An 18,587-nucleotide genomic window follows, 5' to 3' on the forward strand; every position below is an offset into this window, starting at 1 on the left:
CCCCCACACCCCGGGAAATGCACCTCCACCCTTCTTATTATATGCTCCCTCCCTCCCCATATTTCCTCTCTAATTTATATTTAAATTCCACCACTCCTTCCTCACGTTCCCTTCTCTCACTGTACAACACAAGGTCACAAACGCATCGTCATCGTCATCTTCATCCCTGTTTTAGCTTTCCATACTATTTCAATCCCACCAAATAGTCAAACTCTCCAACATGACAACCTACGGAACCATCCCGACATCATCCGCGCCGGGACCTTCTACGAATCTCGAATACATCTCTCGTGCCAAAGAGAGGATCAAGGCCGGCCTCGGCACCCGCCGCCCATGGAAGCTCATGTTCAATTTCCGCTCCCTCGCCCTCCCCTCCGGCCTAGGCGATGTCTTCTCCAGGGTCCGCACCAACGTCGGCTTCTTCCGCATGAACTATGCCATCGTCGTCCTGCTTATCCTCTTCCTCAGCCTGCTGTGGCACCCCATATCGCTCATCGTGTTCGTGGTCATGATGGCCGTGTGGCTGTTCCTCTACTTCCTGCGCGACGAGCCGCTGGCGATCTTCAACCGCACGATCGATGACAGGGTGGTGCTGATCGTGCTGGCGGTTCTGACGATTGTGTTCTTGTTGCTGACGCACGCCACGTTGAATATTCTGGTGGCGCTGTTGATCGGCGTGGTGTTAATCCTGGTGCACGCAGCCGTGAGGCGGACCGAAGATCTGTCCTTGGATGAAGAGGCCGCTGGCTTGATGACCGGAGTTCGCGGTAGCCCCGGATCTATTTCCTCTTAAATTAAAATTTTTTTTTTTTTCCTTTTTTTTTTTTTTTTTGGCTCTCCAATTCGCTAATTTTATTTTTTGGGCGACCCAAATTGTTTTTTTTTTTTTTTAGTTTAATTATTTGTTGAGGTTTTCAATTGGTGATAAGTGTGAGAAGTATTGATCGTTGGTCCTACTTTTTCTAGTAGTTGTGAGCTTTTAAGGGATTCATGTAACCTGTTGTCCAAATCCTCTGCCACTTTCTTTGGGACCCCGGGTCCACCTACCAAAGAGCAATATGTTTCTATTTTCAAGGGGCAATGTCATAAAATTGGACAACAACACGTTGGCTTGCGAGGTTGACGGATTTAATTTTGGCAGATAAAACGGCCCATAAGCATGTGCCTCTGTTACTGCATTTAATTTTTCAAGCTCGAGGAGAGAAAAAGAACAAGGGCTTCTTCGGTCAGTTGAGACCGTCCTTAGTCCTCACATCTAAATGATGATTCAGTATATTCGTGTTTTTAAAGAAGATAGATAGACTCTCGCTCAGACAGCTTAATCATTCCCAACATTGTTCTTATAATGCCCCATAGTTTTTCCAGGATTTTGAGTGTTGGGCGAACTTTTAACAAGCCCAACATGCACTCTTTATGTCCCAGCAGTGCCGTGCGGAGCTCCACTGCGATTTCTCATTGTAGTAGAAAAATCAAATGAGTACGTAACAATATTATCACTAACTGTATCCATGGAGATCCCTTTCTTAACATCTTGGTCTAGAAAATATGGGGATTAACCGAATTTCTTTGCTCCCTTTTTTGGACCGCATCAGTTGCCATGAGAGGTTATTATTGGGGTCTCATGACATGACTTTCATCCCTCGTTTTGTATCTTTAATCTTATTAATTGTCGTGTCTCTTCAAAAAATCACCATCTCAAAACAAATATTTTGTATCAAATGATTCTCCGGATAATATAAAGTTGATAATTTTTTTTTTATTTAAGCTAAAATGGAATTATACTATTTTTCATATTACCAACCAAAAAGAGTCATTTTTATGGGTTCTTTGAAAAATTATCAAAGGAAAATAGATCTAAGAAATAAAGAAAAAATAATGGTAAAATTTGGCGACCATTAAGTTTCTTTGGAAAATCAGAAACGTTCGCCTCCATAGCCACCTGCCTCCTTTATTGATTCGAACAAAGTCGCGATTAAAACAGAGAATATCGCCTTAGTGTGTTGTAACGACTAACAAGAATGACGAAAACATTAAAAGTTATGTCGTCGTAATAGCATTAATTTTTATGCTGGACCCTTTGGTGAATGATTAAGCTAAAACCTCAAGCCTCTCCCGCATCGAATCCTGTGAACTACCAGCTTCACCATTACCGGCACCGCCGGAAGGCCCCGCAAAAGCCACCTTCTTTCCGATATCAGCAGCCGAGATGGCTCATCACCAGCCATACGATCCCTACTACCTCCACCACCAACCACAGGCACAACAAGTAGACTTCAACGATGACCGGAGCAGAATCAACACGCTCTTCGTGTCGGGGCTCCCCGACGACGTAAAGGCGCGTGAGATTCACAATCTATTCCGCCGCCGCCCTGGTTTTGACTCTTGCCAGCTGAAGTACACCGGCCGCGGAAACCAGGTTCTTCTTTTCTCCCTAATTTTTCTTTATAAGATTTTCACTCTTTGTTTGGTTCCCGAGCAAATACTAGCCATAGGAAAACCTACAATCCCTCTAAACAGGAAAAATAAAAAAACTTTCAATGTTCTGTTGCTTCGTTGAACTTTTGACGATAAAGACCTCGATTGGTTGAAGGGAGGCTGCTGGTCCTAAGTTGTTTGTGAATTTTGAGCTTCAATTTTTCTCTGCTTCCTTACCTAGAAAAATATTAGATGAAGAAATAAGATTTTTATATGAGTATCATGACTCTGGTGAATTCGGAAACTTTTGTTATCCCATTACAATGAATTAATGAGAATTCTGACATTATAAGGGTTTTCTGTGTGCGTGAGTCTGTTGCTTTTACGGCATTCTCTACAACTAGAGATAATTTAGAGTTTTACATTGCTTGTCAAGAGTGTCAAGTCCTGGTTAGTAATTGTAGTCTCCAATTTTTAATTCTACTGAGGATCTTCAGTGGACGTTTGATGATGATGATGATTTAAGTGGGCTAGATAACACATTGGAAGGTTCTTATTATTTTCGCAGGTCGTGGCATTTGCCACCTTCTTCAATCATCAATCAGCAATTGCAGCACTGCACGCTTTAAATGTGAGAACCTATTTCCATCACCAAATATAATGGTTTCTTTCACCCGTATACCTGCGTTCTGGTTTGGTTTTTTTATTGTCTGTTTGGCATTCCCTTCTTTTTTCGCCAATGTCAATCTATGTAATATTATATTCAAGGGCTTGAAGACAATTTAAAATTTGACACCATCTAATTTCAGAAGTCAACACTTAAGTAACCTTTTTTTTTATAAGTTAATATTTAAGTAACTTATTAGGTATCGAGGCTTGAACTCAAGTGCATTTATCGTTCAATTTTCTTGTTGGATGGCCTATAGGGAAATTGGACCGATGAGAATGTTTTTATCTCTTCCCTGACGAGCTTTTGGATTGTGAAAGTTGCAGTCTTTCTGATTCTGTTTACCCCATGATTGTTGTGTTCAGGGTGTAAAATTTGATCCTCAAACTGGATCTGTTCTTCATATTGAGCTTGCAAGATCAAACTCCAGGAGAAAACGTAAACCAGGTCCATAATTTTGTGTCATACCGATTCAGCTTTTTGTTCCACGGACTTCTTTATAACAAATACCAGTTTGCTGTGATCTTTGATTCCAGTCTCTTCGTGGGTTGTTTTTTCTTTCTTGGTTAGGTAGTGGAGCCTATGTTGTTATAGATAAAAGAACTAAGTCTGACACAAATGCCCAAGAAACATCTGGCGACGATGGTAATTTTCTGTTTTAATCAAGAAATTTCAGTGGAGAGGAAAATTGTGGTCTCAGTTGCTACTTTCGTCATTTGAGCCAAGCACCCCTTATATATTTCTTATCATCTTATCATTGCTCCATTAAAAGAAGAAAATAAATTGCTTGTGTAATCTAATCTTTCACTAGAAACAGGCATTCCCTTCTGAACTAGATTATGTGGCTCACTTGCGTGGCCCTTCTTTGCACATTCAGGAGACAGTGAATCTGATGAACCGTCAGGGACTGAGAATCCTGAATCTGGCGAGAATGATGATTTAGTGACCTCAAAAAGGTTGAAAAGCACACATAAACACAGTAATAGTTTTATAAGAAAGTTCTCTATTATGAACTTCATACTGCCTAGTGAATAAACTGCAGTCCTTTTTTTTTATTAGTTCTGTCGAATCATCATTTGGATCACTATTGCTATTTCTGTCTGGTAATGTGCAGCGGCGAGACGGCTGGTGGTCCTGACAATGTTGTGGCTTCGGTCAGTACTGAGTTCTTTCTATAAATATACGTGAGATCAATTCTTCTATGTATTCATCAGTTGCAGAAACAGTTGTGTAAACAGTGTTCTCCTCCGGTTCCACATAGATATAATCAATTGTCTTTCATATTTAAAATGTGAAGGATGTTTTGTTGATACAATCTGTATGTTCCCGTCTCAAAACATTCACCAGAAGTCTTCTATAGTCTATTGACCTTACTAAAAGTGATTTGTAGTACAAGAAAGTTTTGATGCTGTAACAAACAACATGTGTGTGTATTATATATCTGGTGGGATCTTGCTGTATAAAATTTTAAATTTCTTCTGCAATGATTACGCAAAAGTTTGTTAAGTTCATGTGAAGATTAATTTTGTAGGTAAGGCTACTCATGTAATTTTGCATTAACATGTTTGATGCTGATCTTGCTATTGATTGCCTTCTGCAGGAGCAGGCAGAGAAGCCTGTCGATGGAGGACCATGTTCCACTCTATTTATTGCAAATCTGGGACCGAACTGCACTGAAGATGAACTGAAGCAAGCACTATCTCAGTGAGTTGCAGCTCTCTCTCTCTCTCTCTCTCTCTCTCTCTCTCTCTCTCTCTCTCTCTCTCTCTCTCTCTCTCTCTCTCTCTCTCTATATATATATATATATATATGTGTATATGTATATGCATATCTCATGCTCCTGCTTTTTCTCCTTGGGGAAGGGAAAATACAGGCTCTGGCCCCCTCTCCATGTCCATATAACTATTGTGTTCATTAACGACTGACTTGCCAATCAACTTACCAAAAAAATAATTAAAACTTATCAAAATGACTGAGTTGCCAATCAGAAAATGTGGTGCGTTCAATTCTTTGTCCTTCCTTTTGTCAGGTATCCAGGATTCAATATGCTCATTTTGCGTGCTAAAAGTGGAATGCCAGTTGCATTTGCAGACTTTGAGGTATCCCGTACGTCATGCCAGGAATCTTTTATATGTTACTTCATACTGGAAATTATAGGCATGGTTTACTAAAAAGCAGAATTGGCCTGGGTTGTAAACTTGTATTTAGGAAAAATGATGTGCTCGACTTGATTCAAACATTCCAAACATGAAAATCTAAACCTGCTCTCTTTGGCTAAATGTTAAAATCCATGTTATTAGCTGGCATTTGATTCTTGGCCAAACCCAAGTTGAGTCACATAATTAATATGATTTTAATGTGTTTATTTCGGCAGGAAATTGAACACGCAAATAAAGTAATGGAGGAACTTCAGGGGAGCTTGTTACCATCATCGGATAGGGGTGGCATGCATATAGAGTATTTTCTTATTTCTTAAGAAATCATATACCTGTGTGTAATAATTGCCTTTCGTTTTGATTAACCGTTATATCTGGACTCCTGCTCTTTAGGTATGCAAGGTCTAAAATGAGGAAACGGTAGGGGAGAAATGTCGTCAAAAGCGTCTATGCCATGAAGTCAATTTTCGATGTATAAGAAAAGGGTCGGAGGTGACTTTGCAGAACTTTTTATTTCGATCATACATTATAATTGCATGTTACTAGTACGCTGGATTTTGAAACCCAACGGTGTAAAGCTCTAGGAAATTGCTGCGTCTGAAATTGTAGCAAAGGTTGAAGTTTGACTAGAACTGAGATCATCCTGTTAATTGCCAACGTTCTCCTATTTAGTTTGTGAAAGATGGAGCGCTTTTTTGCGGCGGCTTCCGCTTGCACAAGATCTTTACCCACGTGTTGCTTGTGAAGAGTCTTTAACCATTGTTTATCTAGATTCTTTAGTTTTCCTGGATTGCGCGTCTGTCAGTTGCAAGGGATAAAAACAGAGAGCTTGTGGGCCAAGCAGGGTCACTTGTGAGCAAGAACTTGGAAACATTGTCAAACCGACATATCAAGTCATTAGGTACGAGGAACCAAGACTGTATCAAGAACGATTCACTTGATTCCCTTGGCCCTCGCTCACCCAAAATTGCCAAGTCATTCTCTCTTGGGAGAAAATCACTAGCTTTGGGAAGTCGACGTGTTCGTTGAGCGATTGAGGAGTTGGGAAAAATATTCGCCACGCTCTACTATCGGATCGTTCACTGTAGCCGAAATCATAACGTGTCCACATCGAGGAAAAATGACATGTCGTTGAACTACTCGCTGCAACATCATGCTTTTTAGGTTGTAACGTTATTCAATATTCAAGGCCAGACTACTGCTCGCGGTAAATATACAATATAGACCTGTCCTCGTTGCCGATCCAGATCCAGACTGCGCCTGGGTCTCTTTATAAACTCGTTTTACGTAGAGATGGAGATTCGAATTTGGTGACTCTTAATCCCAAGAAAGAAAAGAAAGTTTGAGAATGGCAATTCTATTTTCTTATATGGAAAGGTAAGACCAACCTTGAGCCACGCGGGTGAGATGAGCTGTCTACCAAAAAACTAAAAAAAGTTAATAACTTTTTTTATATTTTTTTACACACTCCACTAATATAATTGATTACATACTTAAAAAAATTAACATAACAAATTACATCAATAAAATATACAAAACGTTCGCAAAAATAACTTTTATCTATCATTACTACTCTACAAAACATATTCACTTTTGAGTTTGGAAACGTGACCGTTTTAGACGTAATTTTCTTCATTTCTTGAAGAATTACAAAACCTTGCTAATTCACTACTAACCATCCACTATACTGAAGCAAAATATAGATGGCTTTGGACCAAAAATATAGAAGGGAGAAGAAAATCTAAAACAAAAATAAAAACATAAAGCTCTGATCACGAACTTGGCACTTGGTTTTAAACGGGTGAGGTGAGCTGTCTATTAATCATCATCACACAAAGTCCTACTTGCTTTCTCTCTTTCCCAATACGGTGGCCTCCCATTTCCCAGAGACAGCTTCCCGCTAAGCCCTTCTATTGCCTCATTCAGCAGGGGACCGCTGTAATGTTGCTGCTGCTCTCCGCAAATCCGACCACTCCTGCTTCCCACATCATATCCAGGTGCTGACGCGCAACTAGGATCCATGATCATGTCACCTTCGAGTATGCGGAGCACCTTCACCATTAATACGTGAAAGAAGTAAGCCAAAGCACGTCCTAGTCGTCATTACATGTTAGGAGTACTGTTGGGTTAATAACTATAAGCAAATTACTGGTCCATGAAACCTAGAGCAAGCAAGCCAGCTCTTTTTTCAGGGAAACAGGCTCCCACTTATCATCTCACAACGCTCAAAAATCAAAAAATTCAAAACCTTGGATTTCGGCTCTTGATTTGTTTCTTTGACATTACCATCCACTAATATAAATCCAGCCGAATCCCACCACCTATACTACTGTTAGTTTTCACAATTTCTCTTATTTCATCTCATCTATCATTATAACTTTTTAAATTTACACACAAAATAAAATAAATAATTCAACTTTTTTAATTTTCAAAACAAAAATAATATTAAAATATATATATATTTTAACAGTATTTTATTTAACTTTTAACTTTAATTTTAATTCATCTTATCTCGTCTGGGAAAACAAACGAGGTATCTTCTAATTCTAGCTAACCAAAACATGCGGACAATTCACTTTTTTCCCAAATCTCAGTAGTGTTTCTTCCACGGGCATTTGCATATTTTTTTGTTGCATATCCTCTGAGTGACAGGATTTCAACATAACCCCTGCTACTGGCGTTTCTGACCCCTAGTATTTGTTTTTAAATCAAAATTAAGTAATTAATGTTTTCTTTAAATTTTCTCTTACCTGTGACATACGAGGCCTATAGTGAGGATCCCGCCGTATGCATAAAGATGCAGCATGTAGCATGCAATAGACCTCATTTTCTGAATAGTTATTCCCTAATCGTGGATCAATCAGTTCCTGGATGGCATATTCCTCCAATAATGGGCGTGCCTGTTCCAAATCAAAAGGCATATATAAATCAACAAGAACCAACTTAAGAACCAACAGCTAGAAGCAACCACATTAACTTGTTTCTTTTCTATTTGGCCTTGTCAAGAGCTTAGCATGTTTCTGAACACCTTCGTTGATTATGCACTCGATAAAAACAAGATGGACCAACATGGATTAACAGAAATATAATTAGAATCCAACAAATCATACCCATTCTGTTAGACACTGCTGGCCCTTAGGACGGTTGAGATCCACTGCTTTTCTTCCAGTAACAAGTTCCACCAATACAACCCCAAAAGAATAAACGTCAGCCTTTTCAGTGATTTGCCCACTTTGTGCATATTCTGGGGCCAAGTACCTACATCACAACAGATCATTGGATTCTGAATTGCATGGGGAAAGTAGAGCTGTAACGCCCCAATGGAAATCTCAAGCCACTTGACTTACACTCTAAAAGTACTAGTCAATGATACAATTTGAAGCCCATTAGAACATTGTAAAGAGCAATAATTTCTCCTTCCCAAATAATGTGGAATCTCATACACCACCTACTTACATTTATCACTTATCAGAATGGGGTATCAGAAGAAAATAAAAAGAAAGGCTGTAGTACTTACCCGAATGTTCCAATTACTCTAGTTTCCACACCTGTGTCCCCATCAGGCTGCCACCTTGCCAGGCCAAAATCCCCAACCTTGCAAAACAAAAGTTGAACCAAGATCACAACACTATACAATTTCTTTACACACTGACAGGTGAAATAACACATTTGATGCACCTTGAAAAACACCTAAAGCAACATCTCACTATGAACAGACCTAGAAAATTTGAAAAAAGTTAATATCATTATATTCTATGATGTAACTGTTGTATTTAAAAAAATTTCACAATATTAACTTTAGAGAGAAAGGAACCAAAAAAGGCTCCTTCGGTGTCAAAGGATCCAACAGCAAAGACTTGACAATTAACCATCAGAGTATAATTTCTCCACATTAGATAGGACCCTATAGAATTTCCATACCAGTGGTTCAAAATCATGGGTGATAAGGATGTTGTTTGGACGCATGTCACGGTGGACAATGCAACCCACCCTACATTCTTCATGAAGATATCGCAGCCCTCGAGCAGCTCCCACAGCAATTTTTTGTCGTGCAGACCATTCTAATGGCTCTTGATGTCGTCCTGAAACAAACCTAGATCTTCAGTAAATTAACATGAGTAGCTAGCAAGAAAATTAACTTCCTAAATCTAATCTAGTAATTTATTAAAAACCTGAAAACGATAATGATTGTATTAAAGTCGAACAAGTAGGTTTTGAAGACTAATCCAGGAAGACTTCATCAAGTTTGTTGTGATCTTTTTTTTTATAGGTAGGTTTGTTCAGATATTACTGCTTACATTATCAAGTTCAGAAGCAGCAGAGTATAATATTCCTCATTGTAGACGCTATAAGTTGTGTTTTAAAGGAAGTAATAATCTAGTTAATAAAAAAGCAGAAACAGTCCGTATGTATCCTCCTAATTCCGAATAAATTACCATATAAATGAGAATCCAATGACCCATTGCATATATATTCATAAACCAGCAACCTTCTTCTGTCCTCGATACAGAACCCAATCAGCATGACAACATTTCGATGCTGAGCACAGCTCAGAACTTCCACTTCTGAGCAAAACTCAAGATCCCCCTGAGAACTAGCCAATTTGTGTTGCTTGACAGCAACTGCCTGACCATCTGGAAGTACACCTCTGTGAACAGATCCAAACCCTCCTTCTGCCAAGAAATTGGCTTGTGAAAATCCACCTGTAGCAAGCTCGAGTTCAGCATAGCTAAACCACCTTGGGGGTTTCCCAAACACTGGTGCCTTGTGTTGACATATTGAACACAATGGAGGGGGCCCAGGAGGTGCATTTCTTGATAAGGATATTGCTTCTCTCACATTTCCACTGAACTCAATATCAGTTCTGTAGTTCAGCTTGCCAATTCCAGCTTCTCCATCAAGTTTTGAGAACTTCTCGAGTAAAGCTTTGGATGTTGATGCTTGAGGCTCATCAACATGTCTCTTTGAACTTCCATCTATGTGCTGTGAGGACTGATGAGTCGAACTTACAAATTCAGCCACCCAAGGCTGGAACCTCAAACTTGACGAGGATGAAGATAAATGCTCACTATCTGTGTCTGAACTGGTCTCATCAAGATCCTGGTTTTGTTTAATGACTAAAGAATCATCTTTCTTAAGATCTCCATTCATCTCTGAGATGAAAAATGGTGAAGTTCCTGGATCTGAGCTTGACACTGATGAAGCTCCAGCTTCAGTGGCTGTAAATGGTGTCCCTAGCTCTGGACTACTAGATGGGGTCACAACTGGTCCTTGAATAGAATTTAAAGAATCATTTTTCTTTTTGGGATGCTTTTTAGATGTTTCATCAAACTTGGAAGGTAAAGAACATGCTACTTCAGGTAGTTTCTTAGCCGGCCCAACCAAATTCAAGCGTAGTACTTTTGGCTGGGAACGCTTCATAACCACAATGTTACACTGCAACTCTTCCATGCATCGTTTTTCCTCATGTTTGAGCTGTCTGTTTAAAATTATATAAATAAATTAGATAGGCCCAACATGCATAATGAAAAGCAAGAACATAAATTCTTAATGGAGATATCAAAAGTAAAGAACTTCAAGAATATCTCATGTCCCTCAAAATCTTAGATTCTTATGCATATAGACTGAGCAAATGTGAAAAGAAAAAAATAAAAAATAAATATATTACTTGTCTAGTACCACCCAACTGGCTTGAATTCTATTGGCCTCTGCAGCCACTGCGCCACAAGGAGATCCAGAAACAATTTTTATCTTTACATTTATCTGCAAAACAGAATCAAGACGAGAATTATCGTGGAAGAAACAACCGGAGAAGCATACCTTTAACAATTCAAATAAATACATAAGCCACTTACCTTATTAGGATTATAAACATCATGAAGTTGAAGAATCATTTGGGAGCAAGAATCTGTAATATCACACTTCTGATCTGAACTTGCTCCCGAATGAGATTTCTTGTGACCACCAGCACAATCCCCTGCAAATCTTGGGAAAACCCATAGTTTCCTTCCTGAATAATTGTGGCAAAAATAGTGTCAGTCGGTGCTTATCTACCAGTAAGCATAATTAGAAAGTGTTGAAGGATTCACAGGATTTTTGGAGCACGAAACCCAAGGTTTCATCTTGATAACGGGCTTCCCTAAATCTTAATCAAAACTCTAGCAACAAAACCAATGGCAGTTTTTTTATTACTGTTATCAGAACAAAAATACCATCCATGGGAGAAAAGCGAGATCCGCAAGGTGGTCATGTCGAAACATTATTCCTTTCAAAAAATTAAACTATAATTAGAGTGTAGAGGGAGAGGACCCAAGGTTCACATGCCCATTGTCATCTCCAATACTTTCTCGGCAACCCATAGAAATCAAGCCTCAAACCCAAGATACGGATCAAGAAACACATTTCTTACCATTAATTGAAAATGAACCCGCTGTAGCAATATTGACCAGCAGGTCGAGAATTTAAACTACTAATCTAAACAATCAAACATCAAACTGAAAAAAGTACCAGGGGGATTGACATATAGATTAACACCCTCATAAACTTGGACGGAATAAAAGGAAAACATCAATTATGATAAAAGTGCAAAAGCGACTTTGAAGGATATTCCAATACAAGGCATCAACTTAAACATCACAACCAATTAAAATTCGATAGCAAAAGGAGCACAGATCAACAGGGGTAAGAAAAGATACCGGAACTTTGCGAAGGTACAACCACAAGCAATGTAATGCAGTCTCCGGGTTGAACAACATGGGTCAAGGCCCACACCAGAGCTGTCTTGGGAATATCTTTTGATGCCTTAACTGCAACGACGACCTTCTCGGCGCCATCGGAGCTTTTCTCCTGCTGCCCTCGATTATGTTCTTGACTCATGGACATCGCAATACAATCAACCTCTTTGTTCAGCAGATCCAATTCTCGAAAACCATCAAACCCACTCCAACACAAGCGCTGAAGCACATGACCAAAGCGACACAAACAAAAACACAAGCATTATTATTCTGCCCCCACCATGTTGGATTCCAAAGACATGTACCACCGACATGCTTACCGTTCAATTAAGAACCAGAGGAGCCACAAATGACAAGACTGTTTTCACCAATTCACACAAATCCCCTCTACGAACACTCGCTTGTCCCGTCTGAGCCAGTGAAACCTTGGAATAAAAATTCCCAAAATGGTAACGTTGTTATTGCATCTAATTACCCTTTCGGCGCAAAAAGCAAGACATGTTTCTCCTTGAAGCCTCGATAGTAAGAGAATCCGAACACTGTTATGCAAGGCGATACAAAATGAAAGACGACACAACAGCGAAAGTAGACTGCCTACGAGCCTTCAAATCAATGAGTCATAACGATGAAAGAAACAGCTCCAAAGGTGAAAGTGAGTTGTCAAAATTTGGATCAACTCAGAGATGATTACTTTGTCGCCAGAAACGAAATTGAGAAAACTCAGGCCAAATATAGGTGCAGAGAAAATGACCAGGTGAGTCTAGAGGCCGTATACAGGCGCGGTTAAAAAGTTTCACTAGCTCTACGAATCTCAAACCCCACCGAATGCTACCCTGCACATGCCGGATTAAAATTATAGTCAGAATCGGTACCCTCACATTAAAGACAAAATCTCTGTTTGGGGTTCAGAGATACCGAAGGAAACTTTCGAAACGAAATTTATTTAAAAGCGAAAAAACATTTCCATTATGGTTATATTCGGTTCAGAATCAGAAGACACTCCACCGAGCATGTCTTCATTCCAGTTACATGTTATTTCTTTTTCTTTTTCAGAAAATAACAAAAGTATTGCATGGGATCCAAAGCACACAGTTTCCTCACTCTTTACTTCAATTTTCCCGACAGCCAAACAGACGCCAACAGAATGGAAAAAAAAATTTAAAGAAGTGCGCACCTGCATACAAACATAAACACAACAGACTCCAAAAATCCAAACGAACTGCAAGGCAGATTCAACAGCAGCACTAATTCCAATCTCACGGGAAAAGAACAAACGCACTAGTCTCCAAAATTGAACAGATTAACCTTATTTCAAATATCTAAAATAACATTACCATTAAAATAATAGAGCTATACTGTTTCTTTTTGTTCTGTTCTTTCACATCAGGGCGGCGCACAACACAAACAGATACAAACACAAAAGCAATCGAATTCAAAGGCTGACAAAGAGAGCGTCAAAGCGAACAATCCTTTAAGTTTTTCAACTACTGAATTTACATCCCGAGATAGAGAGAGATGCGTACAGTTACGAGTTTATGGAAACATACAGTATTCAAGGAAATGATTATGAATTATGATCTCCTTCCTCCATGCACAGTGCACACAAATATATGCAGCAAGCACCTGTCTTTTACCTGCGGCTTGTGTCTCCGCAGATGGTCACACTACATCGGTTTCGTTGATTTTCCTGTGCATCCTCATCGAGTTTCCGTCACTGACAATTTTCAACCCCCCTGGTTTTGGACCATATTTCGGATTTGACCCTCCAAATCCCAAACTTACTCAACGGTGGGCAGCTTCGCTTTGTATGAGACGGCGTCGTTATATGGTCCGGTTTTTCGATTTAAGATTTGAAAATTTGTGTGGGCGCGGCGAAGTTTAGGAAAAGGTTAACTTTGGCTTATGGGCTTTGTCTTTATTTAACATTGGCGGCGAATAGCCTTTTTCGGTTTTTAAAATGGTCATGAATTTGTGGGTCCCTATACTCCTTTGGTTCAAATTAAAGAGTATATATTTTTCACGTTCAAAAAAAAAAAAAATGTATATCTTTTTCGGATAACAACTAAACTCCCGTTTGAATACAAAATTTAAATAAAATACGATAAAATATTTTAAATAGTAATAAAAATTTTAAATTAAGATAAAATAAAATAATTTATAAAAAAAATATGTTTAGATAGTGAGATGAGATGAGATGAGATAGTTTTTAATTTTTAAAATTTAAAAAACATGTACTATTTATATATTATTCATACATTGTTCATGTTAGATTTTTACTGTTTATGTATTATTTATTACTAATTATTTAAAAAAATATTTTTAAAATTTAAAAATAAAATATAGTATATTTGAATAAGGAAAACTAGTATACGGTAGAGATAAGGAAACATCTCATCTATGTTAGCCGTCCAAACCAGGCCTAAGATTTACCAACATTATTTCTTAACACCTTTTATTTTTAAAGCAAGCATATTCATTAAACTAGATAAAATGATACATGAGAGAGGGGTGGGATTCCCCCTAAATTACCCCAAAACAAATATAAATAGTGCTAAATGGAAAGAGAGAGAGAGGTTTATTTGGGACCAAAAGCTTGATCCCTACCCATGTCCTAAAACAAGACGTCATCTTATAAAAAGATGGAATAAAAAGATTCGCTAAAAAGCAAACAACGAAACAATCGCCAAAGGTAATAGTTCCTCCGCTCGAAGCAATGTATGTGACTGGAGCACTATCATAGGTTGTTCGAAATAAGTTGCAAGGGTAATCCACAATCCCACTATCAAGATCACGGATTATTAGAAGTGAAAAGATATGAACGTAGCAGTCAATATTGAGTCGCCAATAGAGGTTCTCCATAGGTGTGTGAGATAATAACGGCACATAAAACACATGCACCACCTAAAGTAGAGTAAAACAGTCCCTTCCAAGTGATCCAAGGCCTCTGAAACCAATGCAACCTCACATGATGTCAATAGTTATTCCAAACTGCAGTAGCACAATCGACAAAGTGTACGGTAAGAGCTGCACATGTGGCCAACGTGTGGGCCAGAATCGCAGCCCCCCACCTCAAATAGGAAGATCGGTGATTGGAGAAGTCAATGAGCCCGCGCGTGGTGGCTGGTGGTCGCCATTTGTTAGTAGATCGGTGGTTGGCACTACTAGACTTGAAAAAACCAAAACAAACTATAAAAAGTTACAAAAACACTAAGAAAAACATAATAAAAAAGAAAAGAGATGGGAAGAGGTGGTCAGAGATGAGGTTCGAGCCACCTCTACCTATGTCAACAGCAATATTCGAGAGACCTTCAACTGGTTGAGAGAAAAGAAGAGAGATGCAATAATAGTCTCTCATTATTTCTTATCACCTATTATAATTAAGTATAAACTTGCTAGTAATAAGCTTGATAAATAAATAAATAACTATATATGAATTTTATAAATTTGAAAGAAAAAATAATTCTCAATTTTCATAAAATAAATTTATAAATTTTTATTTGATATATTAAATTTATTTTGTGATTTTATTTTTATATAAATATTTTATCAAATATTTATTTTAGAGCGGGCAAGAACAGAGTCGAGATTGTAGAAGCGACAAAACACATTACTCAATAATGAATGGTACACTGACCCTCCAGTTGCCACGTGTAATGATTTCCTCTGCCAAACCCGTCTGCAGCTAAAAGATAAATAGAGATTTTGCCATAATCGTAAATAACTAGCGAAACATGCCCTTTTCCCCAACCAATCCCTCCGATGCCACTCCTTCCTCCACAATTCCCATTCAATATTTAAACCTCGACATAAATGCGAAAGCGTGAACTTAACCAAAAGCTCACGTTAGCATTCACTCCTCTTACTCTCCCGTTGCAGTATGCTAGTACCACAGACAGATGTCCAACCGTGACCACCCAATGAGGGGCCCACACGACGTTACGCATCGCCGTCAGGGTTAGCTACTCGCTGCCTCAACCCCATCAGCTGTCAGACAGATTCGTACTCGTACCAATTCCCGAGGCAAACGTTCAATCCGAATCTAAATCCAATGCTCTGTTAGATCACGGCGCACCCCCTCTGCAATAGTCTGCATGGTTGGAACCGTGACCCAAAGCCCGCTGGCGTTTCGGCGACTTGACGTGACTCACGTTTTGACGCCAAGTATCCCGGATCGTGTCACACAGCTTTCCGAACCTGCGAAACACTTGATTACTCCGTATGCTGTTCCAGGACTACGTTATTTTACGCTAATTAATTTTAATGCCAATGGCCACACCTTTTTTTTAGAAAAATTTTTCTTATCATCTTTACATTTTATATATTATATTTATTTTAATTTATTTTTTATTTTTTTATAATAAATATATAGTGTATAAATAATAAATAGAATAATTTAATTAGTTTAATAAGAATAAAATAAAATAAAAAATAAAAATAATAAAAAATATTATTTTAATATATAAAATATGTGGTGTGAGATGATGTATAGCATTTCTCTTTCTTTTATAATTTCTTATAGACAAAAATAATTTCTGTCTTGACTCTTGTGCGACAGTTTTCGTAGAAGACATAGGCATGCATCGAAAAGGCTTAGGTCCTTTTGCATATTCCGTTTGGATAAGATATTTTAAATAATAATAAAATTTTTAAATTAAGAAGAAATAAAATAATTTATAAAAAAATATATATTTAGATAATAATATAAATGGGATTATATAAAACTAACTAAAAAATATCTAAAAGAGGGTGAGAAAGAAGAAGCAGACAAGGAACAACTGAGAAGATGCAGAGATGAGAAATAGCATAATGGTTAGTTTTCAAATTTAAAAGTAATAGTGTGATAAAGCGTTTAACTGGATTATGCCAAGTGTATTTACAGAATAATACAACGTGCAGCGATTATCACACGTTTCAACGCAACAAGGCCGACTCCATACGCTGTAAGGCAAAATTTTGACTGAGATCTTTTTAATTTTAAAAAATAAAATTTTAAAAATTTATTTTTTATTTTTATTTTTACACTATATTTTTATTTAAAAATCATTCTTATCCTTTTATAAAATAGAATTACTTAATTAAGATTTTATACCATATTCTCAATTAATAATTGACTTAATCTTTATTAAAAAATTATCGATTTATAAAATTTTTTATTAAAATTAGTTTTATAACATATGCTTTAAATTCTCAAAATTAATTAGATTCATTATTATAAATAAAGTTCTATAAACACATGCATTTGGAAAAAAAAAAGGAGGGGGGCTTTGTCTTTTCAAATGATTATACTAAAACCTTTTATGAGCATTGAAAAGTATATATTTTTTTATATTTTTCATGCTGTATATTAAATTAATAATGATAAAAGACAAGTTTATCATAGAATGAGATTATGCGAAATAATTATTATGTGGAGATAATGTGAAAATATCACTTTATATCTCAGTACCAACACTATAAATGAAAATGAGATGGATAAAAAAAAAGTTTTATTATCATCAAGTGAACTAAAATATAATAAAATTAAAAAAAAAAAAGAAATTTTAATATTAACATATATATTTAGAAATATAATCATAATGATTCAAGAACACTTGAGTAAAAAAAAAAAAAAAAAACTCATGCCAATGAGTACATTTTTTATACTTGAGAGCATTATTAACATTTTTATAAATTAATGACTTAATATGAAAATAAAAATTTTAATGGTAAATCAAAAGATTAAAACAAAAATATTATAAACCAAGAAAAGTTTAATAAAATGTTAAGTTTATAGAAGAAAAGAAAAATATGATCATCCAAAAGGTAATTAAGTACATAAAACTTATTTAATACTTTAAAAAAATTATTAATTTATTTTATTTTTTTAATTACTTTTGTTCTTTTAAAAAATTTTACTTTAATATTTTTTTAGAGGCATCTTCCCTTATGCAATTGCGACTTCCTAATGGAAGAGCCGGCCCTGCAACGCAAATCGGTTGCCTGTATAATATCTTACTTCAACGTAAATTTGCGTGATTATAGTAATTAAAAAAAAAAGAAAAATATAGTTATAAATATAATTATATATTAATCTGTATATTGATATGATGTGATTGATTAAAAATTAAATTTTATTAAAAATTATGTTAATTTAAATTTTAAATGTAAATAAATTAATATTAATATATAAATTAATACGTAATTATCATTATATGCAGCAAAATTTTTAAAAAAAGATGCGGTTGAGTGCATGGGGGAGAGTGCGAATAAAAGATCGTATTTAAGCACGCCCGAAAGGTGTTTTTGTCTTCTTCCCGGTCTTAATAAAGTTGGGACAACCACCCTCAATTTCATAAGCTCGCTAGACACCAAGCTAAATCACAATTTATATATAACTGCGGTCCATCCTAAATCCCAGTGTTTTGAACCATGCACCGGAGACGTGACAATTTTCTCTATATTTATTCTCAGTTTTGTATTCATGCATGAAAGTCTCTCCTCTTGTAGGGGACCCAAAAAAACAATGATTTTTAGGATAAGCTCTGGATGGATGGATGTGCGATATTCAAAATGAAAAATTATAAAAAGGGTTACCATTTGCCAAAACCATACGCTTGATTTTTGTGTTACGTGTTT

At 36.9% G+C, this 18,587-nt stretch overlaps 3 protein-coding genes across 10 annotated transcripts; 2 read left to right on the forward strand and 1 right to left on the reverse strand.

Annotated features, from left to right (window-relative positions):
* LOC122281515 (PRA1 family protein F3-like) lies at positions 1-956 on the forward strand. Its single transcript, XM_043093054.1, has one exon. The coding sequence runs from the start codon at positions 221-223 to the stop codon at positions 791-793; it is 573 nt and encodes a 190-aa protein (XP_042948988.1). The 5' UTR covers positions 1-220; the 3' UTR covers positions 794-956.
* A 1,017-nt stretch (positions 957-1,973) lies between these two features.
* On the forward strand, positions 1,974-5,965 carry LOC122281501 (protein WHI3). Of its 3 annotated transcripts, none has more exons than XR_006230243.1 (10): positions 1,974-2,416; positions 2,984-3,046; positions 3,448-3,529; positions 3,653-3,727; positions 3,960-4,038; positions 4,197-4,236; positions 4,683-4,786; positions 5,112-5,188; positions 5,457-5,539; positions 5,632-5,965. XR_006230243.1 is itself a non-coding variant. In XM_043093028.1 (10 exons), exons 1-10 carry the CDS (start codon positions 2,207-2,209, stop codon positions 5,660-5,662), a joined length of 837 nt encoding a protein of 278 aa, XP_042948962.1. In that variant the 5' UTR covers positions 1,984-2,206; the 3' UTR covers positions 5,663-5,965. The 3 variants fall into 3 exon arrangements, 2 of the variants coding, with proteins under 2 accessions (XP_042948970.1, XP_042948962.1); XM_043093028.1 differs by having other exon boundaries at positions 1,984-2,416; positions 5,112-5,181; XM_043093036.1 differs by lacking the exon at positions 3,653-3,727 and having other exon boundaries at positions 1,976-2,416; positions 5,112-5,181.
* An 813-nt stretch (positions 5,966-6,778) lies between these two features.
* On the reverse strand, positions 6,779-13,798 carry LOC122281453 (inactive protein kinase SELMODRAFT_444075). 6 transcript variants are annotated; one of them, XM_043092946.1, is made up of 11 exons: positions 13,607-13,797; positions 12,293-12,805; positions 11,934-12,192; positions 11,094-11,248; positions 10,907-11,001; positions 9,675-10,717; positions 9,160-9,320; positions 8,756-8,832; positions 8,349-8,496; positions 7,989-8,138; positions 6,779-7,290 (listed from the first exon to the last, which is right to left on the reverse strand). In XM_043092946.1, exons 3-11 carry the CDS (start codon positions 12,118-12,120, stop codon positions 7,057-7,059), a joined length of 2,250 nt encoding a protein of 749 aa, XP_042948880.1. In that variant the 5' UTR covers positions 12,121-12,192; positions 12,293-12,805; positions 13,607-13,797; the 3' UTR covers positions 6,779-7,056. The 6 variants fall into 6 exon arrangements, with proteins under 6 accessions (XP_042948880.1, XP_042948875.1, XP_042948887.1 ...); XM_043092941.1 differs by having other exon boundaries at positions 13,520-13,797; XM_043092953.1 differs by having other exon boundaries at positions 13,496-13,797.
* Between the last annotated feature and the right edge of the window lie 4,789 nt (positions 13,799-18,587).

The sequence above is a fragment of the Carya illinoinensis genome, chromosome 1 (genome assembly GCF_018687715.1).
Source record: "Carya illinoinensis cultivar Pawnee chromosome 1, C.illinoinensisPawnee_v1, whole genome shotgun sequence".
Lineage (NCBI taxonomy): Eukaryota > Viridiplantae > Streptophyta > Magnoliopsida > Fagales > Juglandaceae > Carya > Carya illinoinensis.

What these genes read in the sequence shown, in the direction of transcription:
- LOC122281515 (XM_043093054.1), top strand. Translation starts at nt 221, where the DNA reads ATGACAACCTACGGAACCATCCCGACATCATCCGCGCCGGGACCTTCT.
- LOC122281501 (XM_043093028.1), top strand. Translation starts at nt 2,207, where the DNA reads ATGGCTCATCACCAGCCATACGATCCCTACTACCTCCACCACCAACCA. An exon ending in AGAAACATCTGGCGACGATG is followed by an intron (nt 3,728 to 3,959) that starts GTAATTTTCTGT and finishes TTGCACATTCAG; the next exon opens with GAGACAGTGAATCTGATGAA. An exon ending in TTGCATTTGCAGACTTTGAG is followed by an intron (nt 5,182 to 5,456) that starts GTATCCCGTACG and finishes TTATTTCGGCAG; the next exon opens with GAAATTGAACACGCAAATAA.
- LOC122281453 (XM_043092963.1), bottom strand. Translation starts at nt 12,120, where the DNA reads ATGTCCATGAGTCAAGAACATAATCGAGGGCAGCAGGAGAAAAGCTCC. An exon ending in AGTTGGGTGGTACTAGACAA is followed by an intron (nt 10,718 to 10,906) that starts GTAATATATTTA and finishes AATTTTAAACAG; the next exon opens with ACAGCTCAAACATGAGGAAA. An exon ending in CCCATGATTTTGAACCACTG is followed by an intron (nt 8,833 to 9,159) that starts GTATGGAAATTC and finishes TTGTTTTGCAAG; the next exon opens with GTTGGGGATTTTGGCCTGGC.